This window comes from Protopterus annectens, chromosome 7.part0, assembly GCF_019279795.1.
Source record: "Protopterus annectens isolate FY-2018-M chromosome 7.part0, PAN1.0, whole genome shotgun sequence".
Classification (NCBI taxonomy): domain Eukaryota; kingdom Metazoa; phylum Chordata; order Ceratodontiformes; family Protopteridae; genus Protopterus; species Protopterus annectens.
The window spans coordinates 1139105803-1139127158 of NC_056739.1; the positions used below are offsets into that span (position 1 = coordinate 1139105803).

General features: G+C 39.8%; 1 protein-coding gene across 1 annotated transcript in view; it reads right to left on the minus strand.

Moving 5' to 3' along the window:
- Positions 1 to 12870: 12870 nt before the first annotated feature.
- The window catches only part of BLM (BLM RecQ like helicase), a 1689823-nt gene continuing 1681337 nt past the window's right edge, over positions 12871 to 21356 (minus strand). The window contains exon 24 of the mRNA XM_044077719.1: positions 12871 to 16926. Coding sequence (XP_043933654.1) covers positions 16737 to 16926 — 190 coding nt within the window. The 3' untranslated portion in view covers positions 12871 to 16736. The remainder of the gene's footprint in view (positions 16927 to 21356) is intronic.

Sequence of the window (21356 nt, forward strand, 5' to 3'; positions counted from 1 at the left end):
GGACGATTCTGTTTACCTTGACGCTTTTGGGTCTAGCCCTTCCACCTCCTGGGTGTCCCCCCTCCTTTCGACCCACTGATGGAAGTAGTGGCCAGAAAGGCGTGGGCAGCTCCTGAATCGATGGAACCTACCCCTAGGAGGCCTTCTAAATTTATTTCTGCTCAGGTAGACAAACCATTTCTGACTAAAGGTGTATCGGTAGATGCTATGGTGGTAGCAGCTGCCACTAAGAAGGAATTAGCTGATCCTTCTGTACCTGTTCATCCTCCTAATAAAGAGTCCAGGACTATGGACAGGTACGGTAAGCGGACATTTGCTTCAGCGACCTTTGCCATGCAGTTACTGAACTATTTATGTCATTTCACCCGCCTTCAGAGAGATTTGCTCAAAGAACTGGGTGAAACCATACAGGATCGTTCTGCTGCGGGGTATCAGGACAAGATTAACTCCCAGCTGGCTACCCTGAATTCCATTGCCAACTCCTCCATGCGGCTTATCTCTTATGCAGCTGATGGAGCGAGTAGGGCCGCAGGCACAGGTGTTGCATTAAGACGTCACACCTGGATGCGACCCTGTAATTTTGATGCGACCCTGTAATTTTGCTGATCCCTTCAAGGTGTCCTTCACCAACACTCCCTTTGATGGTTCAGAGTTGTTTGGACCTCAGGTGAAGAATACCCTCACCAGGTGCGAGCAAGATGGTAAGACTCTCTCTGCCGTGGGAGTCCACTTTTCCACACCATCGAGACCATACCCTAAAGGTCAGAAGGGTGGAAAGATGTGATTCCGCAAACCACAGGGAGTTGCGCCTGCTGCAAGTGCTGAACTTCCCCCAGAGGCAGAGGGGGGAAACAATAATAGACGCCGCCCCAGGGGCAGAGGGGGTCCACAGAACCAGGGTTCCAGGGAATCCTTCCCTGACCAACCCTTTCCGCATCCCTGAGAAGCTGCCCGACTGTCCACCTTCGGAGGCAGTCGGGGGAAGATGATCTCTGTACCCGGAAGCCTGGCAATCCCTCTCTCACGACAAATGGGTACAGTCGATCATATCCAAGGGTTACAAAATCCCCTTCATTTCTCCTCCGATCCAACCGCCAAGACCCCTCCCAGACGTACCACCCGGACAAAGGGGTCAGGCACAGCTAGAGATAAAAAAGCTGTTAGAAAAAATCCAGGCAGTCCCAGTAGACCAGCTAGGATCCGGAATCTACTCCAGGTTCTTTTTGGTAGCAAAAAAGACAGGAGACTGGAGACCCATTTTGGATCTCAGCAGACTGAACAAGTCTGTGCAGAAGACAAAATTTCAGATGGTAACGCTGCAGTCCATTCTGCCCTTCTTGGGCAGAGACAACTGGATGTGCTCGTTAGACCTTCAGGACGCGTACTATCATGTAAAGATACACAGGCGCTCCAGGAGGTTTCTCCGCTTCTGGCTGGGAGCCAGTCATTACCAATTCAGAGCCCTGCCGTTTGGTCTCACCACAGCCCCCTGGGTGTTCACGGCTCACTTGAGACAAAAAGGATTCCAGGTGTTTCCATATTTAGACGACTGGCTCATTACCGCTACCACCAAGCAGCATCTTATCATAGCCAGGGATTATACCTTTCGCATTTGCAACAAACTAGGTATTTCCATAAATTTCGCAAAATCCTCCTTGTCGCCTTGTCAATGTATAAACTTCATAGGCGCAGTGTTAAACACCACAGAAATGTCTGCAACATTACCACCTCAGAGAGTGACAGACATATGGCGGAATGTTCAGTTTCTGTTTCAGTCCAACAGAATTCAAGTCAAGTTAGTACTGAAAACATTAGGCCTCATGGCAGCGGCGATTCTCCTTCTCCCCTTAGCCCGCTTCCACATGAGAATTCTCCAGTGGATGCTTTTTTCTCAGTGGTCCTTTCAACAGCTCCCAATGACTCAACATTTTGATAACCCCAACTTGCAAAAAACTCTTCTCCTGGTGGATGGTCTCCCCTCAACTTCTTCAGGACAGACCCTTTGTTCTTCCCCCTCCAGTTGCCACGGTGACAACGGATGCCTCCCTGATCGGGTGGGGGGGCACTATCAGGGCAGGACTGTCCAGGGCACATGGCAACAATTAGAATGCCACCTGCACATAAATGTCCTGGAGATGAGAGCAGTGCTTTTATCGTTGCAAGCCCTTCAGGACTCTCTTCCCACGGGGACTATAGCAGTTCAAACGGATAATATGTCTGTAGTGTGGTACATAAACAAGCAGGGCGGAACAAAGTCCTACCCCCTATGTCGAGAAGCACTCAGACTTTGGCAGTGGGCAATCTCCTCTCAACGGTTTCTGATAGCAACGCACATCCCCGGGAGGTCCAACGTCATAGCACACAGACTGAGCAGGACAATTCTCATGCCTCACAAGTGGTCTCTAAATCAGGCGGTAGCAGAGAGTTTTCCAGAAGTGGGGCCAGCCTTGCTGCGACCTTTTTGCAACACCTCAAAACAGCAAGTGCCTCGACTTCTTCACACATTTCCCTCTAACAGGCCATCCCCCCAGAGACGCTCTTGTCCACGACTGGCCTCAGGGTCTTCTATACTCTTTTCCCCCTTTTCAGTTGATTCCACAGTTAATTCAGAAAGCAACCGCATTGAGATCCAAAATGATCCTCATTGCTCCGTACTGGCCTTGACAAGTATGGTTTCCGTTCCTGCACCGTTATCTACTGGAAAAGCCCTGGCATCTGGAACCATTTCCAGACCTTTTGACCCATCTGACGGGCAAGCTGCACCAGTCTCTTCAGTCCCTCAACCTCACAGCTTGGTTGCTCCACTTCCAACCATAGCCAGGCTTCCCTTTATTTCTCTTCCTGTCCGTGGTATTATTCTTGCCTCCCATAAGTCCAATACTAGGAAGACTTATGCGAGTAAATGGAAGCGTTTTTAGTTCTGGGCAGAAGCTAGGTCCTTAGATCCTTTTAATGCACCAATTCATAAAGTTCTAGATTTTCTAGCGGAGCTTTTTCATTCAGGGTTGTCGTCAGCCACTATCAGAGAACAACTAGCGGCCATTGCCAATTTTCATGTTGGGCTCTCGGAAACCAATATTATGTCCCATAAACTCTGTAAAGCTTTCCTCAAGGTCATCTTCTTGCTCAGACCTCCCATTAAGGATCATCCACAATGGGATCTAAATTTGGTGTTAACTTCATTAATTCTCCCTCAAGCTTCTCTCTTGGGAAACTCTGTTTTTGGTGGCTATAACATCTGCCAGAAGTGTGTCGGAACTTCAGGCCTCGTCTGTCCATCCCCCTTATTTGGTTTTTCATAAAGACAGGGTAGCTCTCAGAACAAATCCTTCCTTTCTACCAAAAGTTTCTTCTGAATCAAATCTAAACCACACTATTGACTTGCCGGTTTTCTTCCCAAATTATTCCAACAGGGCTGAATAGAAACTACATTCCTTGGATGTTCATCGTCAACTGTGGTATTATCTAGACAGAACAAAACAATTCAGAAAGTCAGAACCGCTCTACCTCTCTTATGCTGAAAGAAAGAAAGGACTTCCAGTATCAAAGGTAACTCTTTCCAGATGGTTAGCATCCATCATTACCTTTGTCTACGAGTTGAGACACAAACAACTTCCTTCAAGACCTAAGGCTCATTCAACCAGGGCACTATCAACCTCAGCCGCCTTTCAAGCAAGGTTACCATTAGATGCCATTTGTGCAGCAGCTACATGGGCTTCTCAACATACTTTTATTACCCATTACAAACTTGATATAGCCTCCAGAAATAGAGCTGACTTTGGTTCCACCGTACTCAGGAGTCTGCTCCGTTGAGCCACCCAGGACCAAGGTGCTAGGGACGCTGTCCCATCCAGCAAGAATGAAGGCGAGAATGACAACTTAACATTAAGAAGTTATGTACCTACCATAACGTTCCATGTTAGTTGTCTTCTTCTCGCCTTCTTTCTTGCGTCCCTCCCTCCTGCCCCCTAGCCTGGACAGACTTGAAGGTCTCAGAGTCCTTTTCTTTCATGATACATAGTTATTCAGGGTTACCCGTATCATGAGTGTTACCAGCAGGTAGACCGTATTTTTATATAATGGCTTATTTTTTGGTAACAATAAAACTATACTATGTGTTAACTGTCAACGAGATCTGGGGAGTTAGCGCATGGTATTGTGGGATATAGGGCTGTCTCGAGCCGGTAAAAATAGCTCTCGAGCTATAGTATAGGCCGAGTCGGAGCTGAACCCATCCAGCAAGAAAGAAGGCGAGAAGAAGACAAGTAACATGGAATGTTATGGTAGGTACATAACTTCTTCTTATTCCACCTTCATGTTTGCCAAGTGTGATTATGAACAAGACTGAACAAATGAGCAATATTCTTAGAAGGGGGGCCTTGATTAAAAGTTAACGGGTATTAACCTTTGGAAAGGAACCTGTTGGTATTATCCCTTGTGACACAGGCAAACTTACATTTATATAAAAGTAATCAAACCACAATAGGAAGTTAACATTTACAAATGTTATACATCACATATATTGTTATATGTCATACGATCAAAGCAACATTACATAAATTGTTCAAACCCTGCCCTCCCTTAAACCATTCACTACTACAAATATAGTTGGTTTACATTCAGATTTCCATTTTTAAGTAATTGCTTATTTAGCCGCCAAAATTAAACTTTACAAGGCCTTACTATGTCTAAGCAATTCAGAACCTGTATCCCAGGTCAAAAACATAATTTTATTAGTTACACATTTCCTCGCTCAGTATTCCTGACAGAGTACTCTGTAGGGAGTTTTTAAAGTCTGCCAACTCATTATACTCCAAGAACATATGCTCCCAGGCACCACTTTCTTCCTCATTACACCTCCAACATTTAACATCTATCTGAAAAAAAAAATTCCTTCGAGTCTGCTTGGGATATAAAAGTATCTAGGCAAACACTTTCAGGCAAAAATCCTAAATCTTCTAGATTTTGTTACATATTTGGGAGCTATACTAATGTCCTCCCATTGCTTCTTTGTGAATTGCATATCTAATCTCTCTTCCCAATCTTTTCTAACTCTGATTCCTACGATTATTGTGCAATATTTTATATGCCCTACTAATTATCCTTTTTTTAACAGCAGCTTTTGTTACAGATTCAGTTAAAAACTCAACCAAAGCAGGTCTTTCGTTAAGGATTCCCCTAACCCTTTCTCTTTGTCTATACTCGGATATCAATCTCTGACAGCAAAGCCAATCGCTAGCCTGCAATTTAAATGTCTTCTTGGCCTTTTCCAATTCAATTATCCTTTCTTCTCTGTTTGTTTCTAATACCTTCGTTCCTTTGCTTGCTTCCTCCAGTAAATTCAAGCCTCTTCTACCCTATTGTCTTCTCTGTACACCTAATTGCATTCATTCCTCTCTTCAGAATCTTCTTTCTCCAGTCGTGTGTTGGCTTAGTTCTTGGTATACTTTCTACTTTATGAATATAATATTCTGTATGACTGTTTCTCTCCTTGAGGATCTGCATCCAAAATCTCATTCTTTCCTTTCTTCTTGAATTTCCACCTGGAGTTGTAGCTTTGTGTTTGTGTTATGTATAAGAACCTTAACTAAAATATCTATTCAAATCAGGTAATCTTAAACCTTCTTGTTCTATTGGGAGGATCAACTTATCCTACTTGACTCTTGTCTTCTTCCCCTATCAAATGAAATCTTTCAATTCTCAGTTACTACCCACAACTTTTCCAGTTGATAAAATATGCCTGAAATGTATATAAAATTAAAAGGAATTAATATTTTTACTGCTTTATTCTTGCTATCTACATTCATAGGCAAGAACTTCCAATTTCTCAGTTTTTGTATTATCTTTTTAGTCTCTTCCTACATACCCTTAACTACAATAACAGAAATCTAATCCATACTCCTAAATACTTCACTTTGTGTCCCCATAAGTATGGGTATTGCTGAACCAAGTCGTGTTGATGCAGTTTATAGCTACAGTTTTATTTTATTTTCATTAATTTCACCCCCCCCCAAAAAAAAAGAACACCATGCCTGGTTCTTCTGTTCAGACACAACTTATCAGGGAGGAACCCTCCCACTTTGTTGCCTCCGATCCCTCATGTGGCTTTCTAACTTTGAACTGTAATGGTGTGCATTACTAGAATTGCATTTTTAATTACTAAATTGTAAACTTTTTCATACTGAGACTTGCATTTTCTCTTTGTGAGCATTCTTTCTATGCTTTTAAAGTGAAGTTTCTGTGTTCTGCTCAGCTGGCATAATCTTGATAGAGGCTTACTGTTGTCTAGGCCTGGTAGTTTTGTTCGAGTTTCCTGTGGTTCTGGCAGCCATTTTCTGCTGATAGTCTGTCTTCATTATTATTGAGAGTAACAGGGCCTCCTGACCTTCTGTAGTACGAGTGATTGGGTAATAGCAGGGACGGAGTAGTAATTTAATCTTCTAACTCTTCTGATCTTATTGGTATATAAACCCTGCGTCTTGAAAAGGTTGTGTTTGTTTTATCAAGCGGTGGATGGCATTTAATTACTGAAACTAAGCTGAAATTCCTTAAGATTCCAAGAGCAGGATAAGTTACTTCTTACACTTATTTCACTGAACTGCACTTCTGAAATGCTTATAATTGTGCTTTATAGTTAATCTACTACATTATGTACGGTTATAAAGCTTTTTTTTACTGTTGCATTTATGTACTGTTTTATACGGTTTAACTGTATTTTTCATTGCTAGATACTGTTTCATTACTCTAATTGCATGCATACTGAATTACTTAACTGTAAACTGCTTTTTTCATACTGAGAGTTGTATTTTCGGTTTGTGAGTGCTCTATCCGAGCTTTTCTGTGCATTTTTGATTTTTTGAGGTTTCTGTGTTCTAATCTAGTCTGTTTACAATTAAAAGCATTCTCTAGTCTGCTTGCTCCTTGATCCGTTTTAAAACTTTTAGTGGCTACAGCTAGGAACTGTAATAGTTTCCCCACCCACCCTCTCTAGTGTTGTGGTGTTCTTATACTTGGTGGCTTTGCAATTGCCTGCCCATACTGTACATTTGATCTGTGACACTCCTCCCAGTCTAGTGTCATTAGTTCATTCACTCTAATAGAGAACATTTGTGAAGGCCAACCCACTCAGATTCTTAACCTTGAATTAACGTCTGTTCCAGCTTTCGCAATTTCCACTTTACTGAAAAAAAAAATTCTAAGCTTGCTTCCCCTCTTTCCTGTAACAAGTCTTGTTCAGAAACAGATTTGCTGTATCCAGGACTGCTTGCAAGCTCCTGAAGCCACCCCCACCCACTTAACTAGGGTTAAACTATACCGGGTGCCATAACGTCTGCTCTTCAAATTTTCCCTTGCAACTAGCCAGCTTTTTTGTTTTAGCCCTCAAATATGTTTCTTTGAGCTCAGCACTTGTTCAGAACTCGTTGTAAGCACTAAATAAGCTGCAAATTACTACAGCACTCAACTTTCCTCACAAGTCTAGAGGAAAACAGTTTTTAGTACTTAATAAGCACCTATCCAGGCATGTCTAAAGGTCAGCTCCCGGTGTTTTCTCCTATCTACCTGATGAATCTGGACATCTTGGGACAGTGCAGCAATTGCCTCATGTACACAGACAGCCCTCTCCTCCTATCACCCAACACTACGACCTGTGAGAGATGCACTTATACAGCCAAACTGGAAGCAAAGCTCTCTTCACCAAAGACTGGACTAGACAGTCAAGAGGAGAAGGTAAACACTTGCACCGCACCACACTCATCACATAGTCCCTCAAAACCTGCACCACCAAAACACACACACAGAAGCACAAAACAGACACCTACATTTGCAGAGGCTCTCAGTAAAAATCTGCCCATACAACCGAGACCTCCAAAGCAGAAATGCAAGCAACCTCCACCCCCCCAACACAACTCAAATGACACATAGCCCACATACTCAGTGTGCCACTCAACTACAGCCCATAACGTACCCAACACTCTAGTCATAGGTGACTCTATAGTCAGGCACACTGATGTTCCACTCACCAGGCTAAACAAGGAGAAAGTTACTGTCGGCTGCCAGGATTCGCCACATAACGCATGCACTCAGGTCACTCCACAAGTACAAGTAACTATGTCATTGTCCATGTAGGTGTGAATGAACTGAGACGGACCTCCCTGGAATACATGAAGAGAGACGTGGAGGAGCTCTCCGATCTTGTAGCCCAGGCAGGTATGACCCTCGCCCTGAGTAGCATCCTGTCATCACCCAGAAAGATACCACAGTACAAGGACAAAATAATTGACTTCAACAATTGGCTAAGCTTCTAGTATCATTCTAAGGGAATCCAGTATCTGTCTGCCTGGGATGACATGATCGACAGACCACGCTGCTTTGCCAGAGATGGCCTGCACCTGTCGCCCTTGGGATTCCAGATGTTGGCAAAGGCTCTTGCCACCCCTATAATGCCTTTTTTAGGCAAGCTTCAAATGACAAATTCATCACTGTAACAGGTACAAGCAAGTAAAACCGGAGGGTAATGCTACTCAATGTTAGAAGTCTAAACCTCAAAATGCACTCACTCGAGGCACTCCTTAAAATGGAGAACATAGACATCTGTGCAGTGACAGAGACCTGGTTCAAAGCTCCAGAGAGCACCCCTGCATTACTAGGCTATAATTCTTACCACACATTTCGGCCATCAAACCCGGACCGAAAAACTAAAGGTGGAGGCGAGTCCATATTCATTAAGGATATCCACACCTCCAAGCTAGTTGCTGAGCATAATGCATCTGGGATTATTCAAGTTCAACTAACTCTGGGCAAAACCGCAATCCATATTGTAGCTTGCTATAGACACCCCACCATGCCCCAGGATTCTCACTCCTCTTTTCTTGATACACTGGAAAATATTAAGGTAAAACCCAACACTCTAATAATGGGTGATTTCAACTACGCCACCATTAACTGGGAAAACTACTCGTGTACCAACTCTTTTGCTCAATGTTTTCTGGAATTCATCAATTCCAACGCCTTGGATCAACTTATCCACACCCCCACCAGGGTAGCAATATCCTAGACCTGGTCATCACCAACATGGGTGACTGGTGTTCCACACCAGAGGTCAGCTCCTCGCTGGTCAGATCCGACCACAAGCTAATCACCCTAGACATCCACATCCCGCTCCCAACCCCCCATTAAAAGCTAACTTCATGCTTCTTAAGGCAGAAGTGGCAAACTTCACGACACCCATGCAGATGGACAATGGAGGTTCGACTGCTGAATCCTACACAAATGCACTTTATAAACACTTACACGAGTGCATGGATCGTGCTATCCCTAACAGAACCAAGATGCTATCCTCCAAAAAAAGGAAGCCAGTCTGGTGGTCTTCTGCCATAAACAAACTCTACAACAGAAGAAAGAAACTGTTGCAAAAAAAAAAAAAAAAGAGTAAAATCCCACGACTGGAGGAACTCCCTGGTCAGCCTCAGTAAGAAGCTGAGATCCCTCATAAAATCCTCCAATGCTAGTTATGAAAACAAAATCTCCACTGATTCTAAAGACAACCACAAAGCATTCTATAGCTATGTCAAGAATCTCAATGGCAACACTCAGATATGCTCTGAGTTACAGCACAATGACACTAAACATACAGAACCAACTGATATTGCCAACATGCTGGCACATAGGTTCAGTGCTAACTTTACCCCCCCCCTCCCCATAAAGGGCCCATCTTTATACCAGAAGAATGCAACGTTCCTGTAATCACAGCTGCACAGGTAAAAACCTCACTCACCAAAGCCAAGAACACAGTATCCATGGGACCTGACAACATCCCAGGCTGCATTCTACACGAACTACAGAATGAACTGGCACCCCATCCAAGTACCATGTTCAATCACAGCCTCACCTCAGGCTTTGTGCCCATCGAGTGGCACAGCGACGGTTATCCCACTCCACAAAAGGGGCCACAACAGACCCTGGGAACTACCGCCCCATTAGCCTGACGAGCCTGGTTTGAAAGGCCATGGAACTCAAAGACATTGGAGAGCTCCAAACTCTGGACCCCACACACTTCAGGTTTGTAGAAGGCAGATCATGTCTCCTAAACCTGATAAACTTCTTTGAAGCCAGTCACCAAAGCCATAGATGAGGGTAAGGTGGTTCACACAGCCTATCTAGATCTCGCCAAGACGTTCAACACCATCCCCCACTCTGGAATTATAGATAAACTCACTAAACTAGGTATAAATCACTATGTCACAAGATGGGTTGCCAACTGGCTTACTGACAGAACCCACACTGTGAAAGTAGCAGACTCCAAATCAGACTTCAGACCAGTGACAATTGGAGTACCACAGGGTTCAGTCCTGGGTCCTCTCCTGTTTGGTATCTACTTCTCTGAAGTACAGGCTAACACAGAAGGTATTTGGCTAACTAAATTTGCAGATGGCTGCAAACTAGGAGCCATAATCGAAACTCCTAACGATGTGGACATCCTACAAAAGGGCCTCACTGAGACAGATGCCTGGTGTCAAAGCCATGGTCTCAAACTCAATGCCAAAAAGTGCACTGTCATCCCCTGTGGTAAAAACTCTGGACCCATGAACTACCACATAGGTGGTAGTCTACTTAACACCGAAAGTGTGATGAGCCCTTGGGACACAGGTGGACAGTAGTCTCTCCTTTGATAATCACATCGCCACAGTGGTCAGGAAATCCTTCTACATGGCACACCTCATCACAAAAGGTTTCTCATGTAGAATAAAATAGGTCATTGTTCCCCTCTACTCATCATTCAGACCTATTATAGAGTACAATGCCCCTTTTAGTATGTAACTCACAAGACATCTACAAGAACTGGAAAGGCCGCAGAAATACCTCACAAAGAGGATTACTGGCCTCAAATAGATGCCCTATGCAGACAGACTCAAAAAACTCCAGCTTTACTCTGTCGCATATTGCCTACTCAGAGGCAATCTCTGCCTAACATACGCAACATAAGCAATGTCAAACCCAGAGCTGTTGGATATGCTCCACTTAAAGAAATCCCAATCCCTCCGAGCTACATGCTCTAGGGAACTAAACCTTGTTCACCACATTAAACAGAACATGCTGGAGGGATAGATTCCTGTCCCAGAGACTTCACATACTCTGGAACAGACTACCTACGTCAAACAGAGCTCCTCATTAGCACTCAAGAAAAATCTCGATGATTGGATGGGTAATAAGAAATTCACCCCGGGGAACACTTCTGTGGTTCTGCTCGACAGGGTCACAGGAAAATACTTTTCTTGGGTGGCGAAAGCCAGGGTACTTTTTTGGCTAGGCTTGTAGGGCCAATAGCCTAGTACCTTACTTATGAACTATTATTTTATCAGAAATTTCAGATGCTGCCATTGCCTACTTACAAAATCCCAGCTTACTCTGTTGAATGCTTTCTCTGCAGCAAGATACACCAGCTACATTCTGCTTCTCTCTGGATCATCATTGCTCTGCTGATATTGTCAAATGTTTCTCCTCAAACAAAACCACACTGGTCTATCCCTATCAACTTTGCTACTCTTTTAGCCATTTCAGATGTAAAAACACTTTATAATCATGGTTTAAAATTCAAATGGGCCCATATAAAGCTGCATCAAATGGGTCGTTACTGTTTTTAGGTATTACAGCCACCACAGCTTTTTTCCAGGATGTTGGTGCCTCCCCTCTTTTTAAAATATTGCTAAGCAAAACCTTCCAGATCTTTACTTTCTTCCCTCCGAGCTTCCAAACTTCCACTGGAATACCATCTATTAATGGAGACCTTCTTGCATATTGGTTATATGTCATTTTTATTTGTCCTCCTAACTTAACTGTTAATTATTGAACTTCATCTACCTCTAACGTTGGCATATTTAAGTCGTCCATAAATATCTCCATTTGTGTTTTTTCTTGTTTTCCCTTCTACTCTGATTTATATTACAAAAAATATTCATAATGTTTCCAAAATATCTCTAATACCACTACAAGATCTTTTATTGTTCTTGCTATAGGCTACTTACGTTTGTCAACAACCCTTTCTACTTTCTGTTGCCCAAGTCATTGTGCTGAAAGTTTTTGTGCTCTGGAGTTCTCAAAAGGTCATCAAAAAAAGTTGCTTCACAGTAATCCTAAACCCATGCATATTATCTGCATTCTACTTTATTTTCTCTTCAGCACAGTTGTGCCTCTTTTGTTCTTTAAGATTCCCCTTATTCCGCAATACTTTAACCTTTGTCAGACCCAGTTAATAATTCCCCTTATTCTGCAATACTTTAACCTTTGTCAGACCCTATTAATAATTCCTGTTACTTCTAAATCATCTCTTTCTTTTATTTCAAAATAATTTTTAAATTCCACTTTCATTTTATCCCATTTACTAGCTATAACTTCTGTAGAAATTTCTATCTTTCGTCATAACTCTCAAATAATTTCCACTATCCACTGCTTAAATTTCTCTTTTTTTAACAGGTAGTTGGGGAAGCGACAGTGTTTGAAACCTATGAATCGTGGATATCTGGTGCTTTTGCCTCAGATAAGTACAAGAGGCTGGGTGACTTTTTCAACCAAAATAAAGGTAGGATGTGGAACACACTACCACTTGCAATCCGAAGTCTGGAAAGTTTGGAACAAAAAAAATGCAGTTTATTTGTGGTTTAGTGATAATGCCTTTTGACTCACAATTATCTGTAGATAAACTCTTAAGACAGTCGCGATAGAGGATCATGAGGTGTTTCTTCTTAGGAATGAACAGTGAATTTAGTACAGTAGTTATCCAACACTTTCTACACATTCATGCTTCATGACATGCAAAAGAAATACAGTCCTGGAAACTTAAGCAGCTACAATTTAAAACACAAACTTCAAAAAAAGAGTTGGAAATTATATTTTATTATAATAATATCTTGACTATCAACATCAAATATATTTAACATTTACATATATAAACAATATTTTACAGCAGTACATTTAAACATACAGTTAAATGAAGTAAGGGCAAGGTAATCACGACACAACTGCCTTCAAACACCACAGACAAATCAGGCCATCACCAAACTGAACGCCATGAAATATTACATTTTATTAAAGTAAAAGAAGAGTTGAGTGCTTTACTTCATTTACATGAACTTCAAAAGAATTCCTGATGTCAGACGGCTAGATGAACAAATGTCAGTCACCTAGATGAGTAACTCCAACTTGCACATTAACAGTTACATGTCATTCACAAGCAATGCAATAAAACAAGATGAATAAGGCAAACACAGCCAATTTGTCTTACCTAACCAATGAGAACATTTAAAATGGTCAATAAAAGCTTAAGACTATGTAAACAGTGAACAGCTAATTATAAAATTATCCTTCAGATTAGACATACTTTTCTATTATGTAGGTGTCATGTACTGTGCATCTTTAACTGTTTAAAATGAGCCACCCAATAGATGTTCAAGTAATGCTTAAAACAAAGTAACATTACAGAAGGTTAAGCTGCAGATGATATCCATTTATAATGAATGTCACTTTCTGCTTTATAATTAGTGACAGTTGCTCCCTTGTAAGTTAATATATGCATTACTGTTTCAAGTCTCTAGAAACCTATACAATTCACTAAAGTTTATCTTTCCATTCTGCATCGATTCCTCTGTTAACATGCGTGTACATACATGTGTATTTGCCTTAAAATATGACTTCTGATAAAGCAAAGGATAAGCAAACTAGAAATTATGAACAAAAATAAAAAATAATCTGAAGTAGCTAGAAAATAATGCAATCAACTGAATTTAAAATAAACCTTTAAAAAAGATCACAAAGCTAAATACGGGTATGAATGATGCATGCTAAAACTCAGATTAATGTGTTTCTGGCACTCACAGCAGCTTCTTTAATTAGGCACAAAGACATAAGTACAGGAAAATATACTGCAAAAGAACAGACTAAACAGATGCAGAATGCAAAAAGCTGTAACCCACTGTAGTCCACAAGTGAGAACACAGTTCCATCAATTAAATACATTCCAAGTTCAAACTATCACTTCATGAAGCTTTTCAAACACCTTGTATGATGTATAAAAAAGTATAAAGGTATGCTAAAACTGCTTAAAGTGCCTCGAATAGCTCAGGACATGACTTTTGCACCAAGGTATGTGGCACCTATATTACCAAGATGCACTTGTCAATTGTTTTGATAATAACTTTTTAGTTTGTACATAAAATTCTTTGCAAAAATATACTCTTGCCAACAGCAGCTAAACTTATTTCTTGGTGACATCAGCACAAGGGGCAGTGTGGGGATGCATCATGTGCTTCAATGAGTCACAATGGATGACCAATGGCACATCCATTAAAATATATGGATGTAGCAACATGATATTCTTTACACTGATGTCAACAAGGGATCAAGCTAATTTTGTACAGATTCCTTTACTAAAAAGTTTACAAAGCTCTCAAGGCATGTATGAACTTGCTCAGAAACACGAAAAGAAACGATCATTTTTGACTATGAACTAACATCACAATACTGTAATTTGGGGAAACAATGAAGCTTGAATCTTAGCAATTATCAGAAAAGGTAACTAATTACAAAGAAGTGCATTCAGAATGGTGCAGGCAGACTGCTGCAATGTTAAGTATTTATCAGTGTGCACAGCAATGTCTACACATTGACCAGACATCACCTGCACATGCACAGCCTTCTGGCAAGAAGTACACAATGTTTTAGTTAGTATATGTAACATAAATAGAGGCTTTTATGGTTAATATTTGGAAAATAAACAGTGCAGAACTTTTTAAACAGCACAAACTTCCTCCATTTTAACAGGAAGAATAGGCACCACTACTGAACATATATGATATGCCAGTTACAGTTTTTTTTTTCTCTCCTGGCATTTTAAAAAGGAATATTGGGCCTACTTTTCATATTGCTCAACAAGTAGCCATTTTGGTTCAGATATTAATACCTACTCCTGAAAACAGCACTGGCTTTAAATTCCTGGTAGTCTCTATTTGAATGTAGTAACAGCTTCTTTAATATATGCTAATACAATGCCAGCACTCAAATGTATATGATATATCTTCTTATCAAAGACTGCAAACAATCTTCAAAGGTAGAGTGGGGTGCCATTTCCAGCAAATACAGCCAAGTCTGCAAACCCTACATAGTAAATGTAATATTTTATACTGTTTTAAGTCTTTGGTGCATTATAGAAAAATAGGCAGGCAAAGTAGTCTAAATAATGCTCATGCAACAATCTTTCATACATTAACATCTCTCACAGAAAGAACAAGATCTCAGACAAAAATGAATACACCTTAGGCAGCCACTGCTTGAAGGATACAAGATGAAGAGCACCAGAATATAGTCTGTACACAAAATCAACTTTTTAACATAAAAGTGGGATTTTTCAGTCATTCTCGGATAACAGCTATACTTAGTCAAGGGTTACAGGGGAAGGCACTCAGTGGGTGCTAGGTGGGGAAAGTAATGCAGGAAAGGACACGTGTCTATACCAGGATCACCAAATTCACCTGCGGAACAGTTTTGGGATAAGACAGGAAATTGGAGGACCTGCTGAAAAAAGTGCACAGACTCTGCACAGAAGGCACTCCACACGGGAACCAAACTGCAAAACAACAGTAACAATAATTACTGCAATATTGTCCTTGCTCATTTATAATACAGTGATAACACTTACAATAGCAGTTTCTTGTTGCTAAAAAGTACCTACTGTAAATGTTATTCTGCTGTTCATGTCTTTGACCTATGCCTGGGTAGAAGCTGAAAAGGGTCATTTGAGCAGCCCATAATTAACAAAAAAGTGACAAAATCAATAGAAATATTTCCACTGACTACACTAAAATGTAATTTATCTAATTAGAAAAGGATACTTACAAGGAAACAATGTATGACAAGATGGTAGGATACAGCACTCAACGTATCTTTCATAAGGATACGAAATAACATACCTCTAGTAAATGACGTAATATACCAGGAATTAAGACAACTTTACACATAAGGTCACAATTTAAAAAAAAAAACAACCCCCAAAATCCAACAATACAAAAAAAATGTAAATACGCAGACTGAAAAAAGTGATGTAATTATGGAAATGATGCTAAGATGATAAAAGCTATTCTCCACAAACCCATGTTAATGTCTTTCTGACATGCACATAAATAATTTAACACATATCTATTTGCCAAAGGTTCAATCTCCAAGGAGTAAGACGCTTTCTTACCACATACTTCTTGTGGTTATACACATTTCTTGGATGCAGCAGTTGATCTTTGCATAATAAAAATACTAGATGGTGTCAATTTTATATACATATATACAAAAAAGTCCAGTTTATGACTAAAGAAAAGGACAAGAGAAAACAAAAGAACTTTTACTGCTACTGAAAACCACTAGAACAAAAATGAAACTAAGTCAGTCAGAAAGTAGTCTGATATGTTCAACACAGTAATGACTGCTACCCCTTCAAATGATTCATAAATAAGCATCAAGATGGTCTGTGATTTGCATTCTATATGACAGGATGCAAAGACATTTAATACAAGCCACAAAAGTGAAACACTCTGCAATTAAAATAAAAAGGACTTGATATCTATTGTCAAGGACATCCTATGTATCCTCAAGGCAGCAAGTTTGTGTCTCTGATTTTTGGTCATTCACAGATTACTGCAACAAAGCATTCCATATCAACTGAAGCATGATTAAGTGCTGTAATCAAGCCCCGTAACTCACTGTAGAGAAAAAGAAGGTTTAAGAAAACTTCGCCGATTGCTTTGAGGTACTGGTGGCGCCATGACTCCTGGCTTCCTGCTGGGAGCTGCTGGCATTTTGGAATAGCAAGTTGATGGATTTTGATGTCCAGAACTAAATCTTGATGTTGACTGTGGTAAGGAGTTTGACCTGAAGTATTTTTTCTTTCTGAACAAAATATAAAGATGTAAATTAAGAAATTGTACTAATGAGAGGTTGTAAACATTGCAACTGATAAAAAAGGAGTCATGCAAGAACTTACCTTAACACTAAATCTTTTTTTTTAAAACACCTTTATTGAATTATCACTTGTGACATAGGCACATTTACATTTATATAAAAGTAAACAAATTGCATTAATAAGTTAAAATTAACAAACATTATGCTTCCCATATATTGCTACATATCATATAACCTAAGCAACATGACAGATTATTCAATTCCTGAACCCTTTTTTTTAACAAGAAAAACATCTTTATTAAACCATAACTTACAACATAAGCAATCATACATTTATATAAATGAAAACAAACCACACTGAAACAATCCTAGCTGCAAGTATTTTACATAAACAATAGTGACACACTCCCCATTGCAATCATCGTACATTACTAATAATCTATCGAATGATTTTCAGTCAAACATTACATAGCTCATTTAAGTCCTGCCTTCTTTTAAATGTCATTCCTCCTTGTATGTATTGTTCCCACAATTCCCATTTTTCCTATGCAGTTTGCTCCTACCTTTTTCTAAAGACCTCAATTCCAGTTTTATCGCCATTACTATATTCACTACTTCTAGTAAAGTTGGTCTAGACTTTGATTTCCATTTTCTAGTAATTGTTTTTTTGGCAGCCACCATAATTAGACTCAGCAGAGCTTTACCATGTCTAAGCAATTCCGATTCGGTATCACTGCTCAAAAAAATCATCTCCCCAGTCAATCCAATCTGCTCACCCAGCATCTCCTACAGAGTGGTCCACAGGGAATCCCCAGTATGCCAGCTCATTACACTCCGAAAAAAATATGTTCCCAGCCACCTCTTTCTTCCCCATCACACCTCCAACATTTGCTATCCACCTGAGCAAAAATTCTTTGAAGTCTACTTGGGGTATAAAAATACCTATGTAAGCACCATCTTCTAGACTTTGTTGTAGATTTGGGAGATGTACATATATCCCCCATTGTTTCTTTGTGAATTGCTTATCCAATCTCTCTCCCCAATCCTTTCCAAATTCCTCTGATTCTTATAATTACCATGCATTATTTTACATGCTCTATGATTTATTCCTTTTTTAAAGGCAGCTTCTTTTCTAGATTCTGTTAAAAACTCTACCAGTGCTGGTCTTTCATTTAGGATACCCCTATTTCTTTCCCTTTGCCTATACTCTGATATCAGTCCTTGATACGGTAGGTAATCTCTAACCTGCAGTCCATATAAATTCTTAGCCTCTTCCCAGTCTATTACCTTTCCCTTTCTATTTATTTGCTTCCAATACATTGGTTCCTTTGCCAGTTTTCTCCAATAAATTCCAGCACCCTCTTCCTTATCTGTATCCCTATCAGCAAAATCTCTTTTCTCCATTCTCGTGCTTAATTCTCACAATACTCCCTGCTATTTTATGAACATAATCCTCTGTATTATTTTGTTGTTCTCCTTAAGAATCTGCATACAAAATCCCAATCTCTCCTTATTTCCTGAGCTTCCCCCCTGCATCATTCCTTTCCACTTTGAATTATAGTTTTCTACATGTGCTATATAAGAGCCTTAACTGGGTTGCTCTATAATACCCCCGCAAATTGGGTAATCCTAGTCTGTCTTGTTCTATTGGTAGAATCATTGCATCTCCACTTGACCCTTGGTGTCTTCCCTTCTCACATAAAAACCTTCAACTCTTTTTTTAATTGCTATCCACAGCTTCGCCTCTGGTTTATAAAAGTATTCCTAACCTGTGTACAAGACTAAAGGGAATAAAAACATTTTAATTCCTTGTATCTTAGTATCTATATCATATAACAAAGCTTCCAGTTTCTCAATTTTTCTACTGTCCTCTGTTTAGTCTCTTCCCACATATCCTTAGCTGCCACAACAGTGTCATTTCTGATCCATAATCCTAAATACTTCATTTTATCACGTCCCCATAAATATGGATATTGCTGGACCAATCCGTGCGCAGGTACATAATTTACCGCTATTGCCTTTGTAGTAGCTTCATTAATTTTTTATCCTGAAAAGATCTGAAACGGTCTTAAAATGTTCCACAGCCCTGTAATGTCCCTTTCTGGTTTTATGTATAAAATAATATCAACTGCAAGTACAGCCAGCGTTCCCTGACTACCATACCAATTATATCCTTGAATTTCTGATTTCCTTATTTTCTTTGACAATGGTTCTAAATATAATGCAAACAACAAAGGGGAAAACGGACAACCCTGCCTGGTTCTAAATATAATGCAAGCAAAGGGGAATGTGGTCAACCCTGCCTGGTTCTAAATATAATGCAAACAAAGGGGAATGTGGACAACCCTGCCTGGTTCTAAATATAATGCAAACAAAGGGGAATGTGGACAACCCTGCCTGGTTCTAAATATAATGCAAACAAAGGGGAATGTGGACAACCCTGCCTGGTTCTAAATATAATGCTAACAAAGTTATCAGAGAGGACCCCCACCTATAAAAACATTATAATCGTGGTTTAGTACTGAAATTGGCCTGTATGAAGCTGGATCCAATGTCTCTTTACCCTCTTTAGGTATTACCGTTACCACCACCTTCTTCCAGGATGCTGGTACTTCTCCTCCTCTTAAAATACTGTTAACCAAAACCTTCCAGATATTTCAGTTTTTTCCCTCCTAGCTTCCAAAGTTTCAAAGGAATACCATCTACTCCTGGGGGGTTTCCTGTAGATTGGTTATACACAACCATTATCTCATCTCTTCCTATCCTGTTAGTAACTGAGCGTAATCCACCTCTAACCTTAGCATATTTAATTATTTCATAAACATTTTCATTTGTACCTTTTCTTGATTTCCATATTTCTCTGCTTTATATAAACTTTCATAGAAATTCTGAAATATTTCTAATACTTCTACAGGATCTTATCTTCCTTGTTACAGGCTCCTTACACATGGTGACAGCCACTTCCACTTCCTGGTGCCAGAGTCATTGTGCTAACAATTTTTGTGCTCTAGAATTATCAAAAAACAGTTGCTTAACAGCAACCTTTCTAAACTCATGCACATTATTGAGGTAACCCCTTATTTTCTGTTTAGCATTGTACAGTTGCTCCGTTTCTTGTTCTGAGAGATTACCCCTATTTTGCAATACTTTAACATTTGTTAGTCCCGCTAAACAATTCTTGTTGCTTCTTAACCATATCCCCCCTTTCCTTTATTTCTACCCTAGTTTTAAACTCCACTTTAATTTTATCCCTCTCCCTAGCTATATTTTCAGAAAAAAATTCTATATTGTCCTAATTGCTCCGGAATTAATTCTAAAATCCATTCATTTAATTCCTCTCTTTTCAATCGATAGACAGGAAAGCACCAGTGTCTCATTTTTATTTCATTACCTTGCGGTTTTATTTTAGTTATTGTTTGCACGTGATCTGAAATAATTATTGGAATGCATTTCAAGACCTTCAATTAAATGCACGTTCCTCGAAGATATAAACTCTATCTAGCCTAGCCCAGTTTTTTATCTTGGAGAATAATGTGTAAATTCACTCCAAACTCCTAGTACTAAATTTACATCTTCCATGCTAAACATTTTTATAAATTTCTACAAAAATCTACCCCTTCTGTTGATTTCCCTTCTAGACCCCCAGGACACACATTCACTGTTGCAAAACAAATTCCAGTCTCTACCTATAAATAATATTCCTTGCTGAAAGCTGATAATTTCCCCCAGAATTTTCTTAAGCTCCATTATAGCAGTTTTAATGTTAAGTGCACACCGGTGTAGTCCTCTTCCCTTGCAAGTAGCTCCTTAATACTAATATATCTTTCATTATTACCTTATTTTCCCATATTCTCTCACTATTGGAGCTCCTCTTGCAATTCATATAAGTACTATTTTCCTTTGCCCCAGATATTCTGTTGAATAACCATACTGAAAACCTTTATCAAATTCACATGTTCAATTCTTTCCAGGTGTGTCTGTCTCCTGTAGCATAGCTATTTGCACTCTACATGTTTTAATATAGTTCACTACTCTATCTGTAAGACCATTCAGACTGAAAGACATTAGAGAAAGCATAATTTTCTTATATAGCTATTATTACCACCTTATGTATAACTGTTTTTTGTTAAATGTCTAGTTCTAACTTTTATCTTACATGCATATACTGTTTGGCAGGCTGGCCTTTCATACAGTTATTTCTCATATCCATTTGAGCCTATGCCACCTTTTACATAACCTTTTGTTTTTTTGAAAGCCCTGAAACAGAACCGCCCCAAAAAACTATTAACTTAACACACAAAACTATGTACAGCTTTAAATATTGAAGTTTTTGCTTTCTTACAGTAACAAAAGTTCTAAGTTGATAGCCACACAGATTAGAGTTAACCAAAAAGAAAGGTTAATCATGCTAAGATGCA